Genomic DNA, 2,979 nt, shown 5'->3' with positions numbered 1-2,979 from the left:
ACTTAAACACTCCTCTAAGTTTGTTTACCCTGTTCTGCTTGAAAGCAAGTACCTGCCTCCTGCAAACTGTTCAAACAAACGCTTCAACATCTACAATTTAGAATCTGTATTTTTGAATATGGATCTTAAGTTGCGTGACGTTGAAGCAGCGAACCCTGCTGTAGTTCGTTTATAGCATAACGTTANATCACGTTTTGTTCTACGACATTAAATACATCAGCAGTGACCAGCGTTTCCCCAGCAATTTTCCATACAGAGATGCTGTATGAGAAACCAATGTGAGTTTGGAAAATTGCTGGGGAAACGCTGGTCACTGCTGATGTATTTAATGTCGTAGAACAAAACGTGATCCGTCTCTTAAACGTGTCTCAACCACAGACTTTAGTTCCAGCTATTTTCCAAAACCCTTTAGAGAAATTGCATTGCTTTTTTGTCGAAGGAACTGGAAGTGGAAAATGCTAACTTACTTCCAGGTTTTAGGATGCGTCACTGTGGCATGTCATTACACTGATGACACTACACTACATTCAACACTTCAAGTTGCTCTTGAAAGCAAACCTCAGTGAACTCCTCAAAGCCACAGAGTTGATCCTGTGGATGTTTTTTTACTCACTCTTCCTGCTCCTTCTCTTCCAGCGTTCGTCTGTTCTCCATCATGTCACAATAGAAATTGGACTGATCTCTTTTCTGTTGCTTCAGGTCGATGCCGGCGATGAAGCCTCGTCCGTACAGCTGCACGCTGTGCTTCTCTTTGTAACTGGGAGACAGAGTGGGAACATCGAGTTGTTCAGACACACACATTCAAAACAAGGCAAAAGATGCGCTTCAATTAAAAGAGAGACCGGTTTCAGTGAACACTGTGTTCATGTTTCCTCACATCGGGTTGTAGTCGACTGAGGTGTCTTCAGAAGCGTCCCACTCAAACACAAACTTCCTGTCGTTCAGGTGACGAGTTCTCCGGCGCTTCTTGGTCCCGCCCAGGTAACGCTCCTGTAAGGGTCAGATATGTAATTTAGTAAATTACACGTGTTGAGTCGTCATCTAGTCTGGTCATGTTTAGGAATCCACAGCAGGTTTTTTTAAATGTTATGTTAAAGGAGGGGCAGGAGCTCCAACAAGCCGTTTAGGACAGAGAGTGAATACACATACTATACAGAGATGCTGTATGAGAAACCAATGTGAGTTTGGAAAATTGCACAATAGAAATGTATTCTAGTAGACCTCAACAATGGAATTATGATCTGTAGAAATAGCCATGACATGGGACCTTTAAAGTTTGTGATGATGGAATACAAATTACATTACATAAAAACATAATTACTCCAAAAAGAAAAGTGAAAATAGACTATTTATATCTCTGTTTTTAACCTTGCTGCCATTTCATTACATGAATCTGATTGGATTCCATTTTTGTGCCACGTTCTTAGCTTTCTTTTCCGGACCCAAAAAGTTTCCATCTATCAGATTAGTGAAAAACTATTTTGCCTTCCCTTCTTTTTCACAGATGTCAAATTTCCAACAATAAATATGTAGCGAGGTTTCTATTTTCCAGGGAAACAAACTCACAGATCCACTTTGAAACACATACATGACATGAGGACCAATGATGTAGGTTAGGGTTAGAAGAAAATAATCTCTGGAAGGGATTACAATCACTGACCAGTACAGGTGATGTTTAAACAAAACCCCGCACCGCTAGAGACATAAATCCAGTCATCATGGGGTTTAAGATTCAGGCGAATGCAAATCTATATAAGGTTTGCTTCCAACAGCCACCATTTGATCTGCTCGGTGCACTTTCTCCTGAGACTGACCTTGATGGCGTGGAGTTCTTTGCTTTTATCTTTCTCCTCTCTGAGCTTTTGTCGTCCATCGTCGTTTTCATTCCCGTTGTTATCTCGGTCCATTCGTTCTCTTCGCTCTCGCCTCTCTCTTTCCTGGGGATCCTCTGTTGACCCACACTATCAGTTACTATCAATATGCTTACACAAACATAATGCAGACAACCCAATGAACCAGTGGCTGATAATACACACCCATCATTTTTCTCCCCATGTCCTGGAACATCCTTCTCTTCTTCCTCTCCTCTTCCGTCACCTTCTTCCTTTCCTCGGTTTGTTGCTCCCTCCTCTTCAGAGCCTCGGCTTCTCGCTCTGCTTTCGAGAGGAACTTGGGCTGAAAAGGGCAAAAACAATCAAATATGAAGCGAGGAAAATATAATCCTAAAGATTTCAAAAGAGGACCAATGTGAACTCAAGAGACTTCCCACCTTTGCCTCCGCTTCCTCTTCTGCCTTCTTCTTGGCGAGAAGCTCTTCCAAAGATAAAGGTTGGACCTGAAGAGAGGCGAGATGGGTCAAACATTTGAAATAACAACTTCAGAATATAACAACCACAGTTATGCCCATGCTGCTAAATACTAGGGCTGAACGATTAATCGATTCGAAATCGAAATCGCAATTTTAAATGGCGCAAAAAAAAAAAATGTCAACAAGTCTTCTTGTGTGTCAGTCATCCACACCTATCAGAAGTGCTCATTGGTAACCAATCAAAAGTGCTGTGCTCCACATGTACCAGTCAGTGTTTCCGCCAGACCAGGGCTGAGAGGGCGTCCGGGAGGGGGGTGTTTTGAATTTTGACTTGAGCCGTCTATAGATACTGTCTTTTTACATTAGTGAGCCGGATCATTTGGCTCGGCTCTCTTAAAGCGCCGGCTGTTTCGGCTCTTCATGTTACCACAGTTTACCACGGAGCCTCAGTTTCGCCGCTGCGAGGCTCTGGTGCTCGCAGGCGCAGCTCACGCGCGTGCTCCACTAAAAAACCCCCGCTCATCGCGTCCAAATCGCGCACGTTCCGTGTTGTCCCGTAGCAGGCACCTTTGATGTCGGGGAAACGATCTTCAATACTCCGAAAAGAATCCCACCAGACTCCTTTGCCCCCCCAACAGCGGGATGTCCTCGTCCTTTTTCCTTTTCGTCAT

General features: G+C 43.6%; 1 protein-coding gene across 1 annotated transcript in view; it reads right to left on the bottom strand.

The window, feature by feature from the left end:
• Positions 1 to 2,979, bottom strand: part of ddx23 (DEAD (Asp-Glu-Ala-Asp) box polypeptide 23) — a 10,592-nt gene extending 7,613 nt beyond the window's left edge. Inside the window, exons 1-6 of the mRNA XM_010779641.1 lie at positions 2,923 to 2,979; positions 2,270 to 2,335; positions 2,037 to 2,175; positions 1,815 to 1,948; positions 878 to 990; positions 614 to 757 (exon numbers count right to left, since the gene is read on the bottom strand). Coding sequence (XP_010777943.1) covers positions 614 to 757; positions 878 to 990; positions 1,815 to 1,948; positions 2,037 to 2,175; positions 2,270 to 2,335; positions 2,923 to 2,979 — 653 coding nt within the window. The remainder of the gene's footprint in view (positions 1 to 613; positions 758 to 877; positions 991 to 1,814; positions 1,949 to 2,036; positions 2,176 to 2,269; positions 2,336 to 2,922) is intronic.

The sequence above is a fragment of the Notothenia coriiceps genome, unplaced genomic scaffold, assembly GCF_000735185.1.
Source record: "Notothenia coriiceps isolate Sejong01 unplaced genomic scaffold, NC01 NC01_scaffold00020478, whole genome shotgun sequence".
Lineage (NCBI taxonomy): Eukaryota > Metazoa > Chordata > Actinopteri > Perciformes > Nototheniidae > Notothenia > Notothenia coriiceps.
The sequence above is the reverse complement of the archived record's forward strand: the minus strand, read 5'-3'. Positions and strand labels throughout refer to the sequence as shown.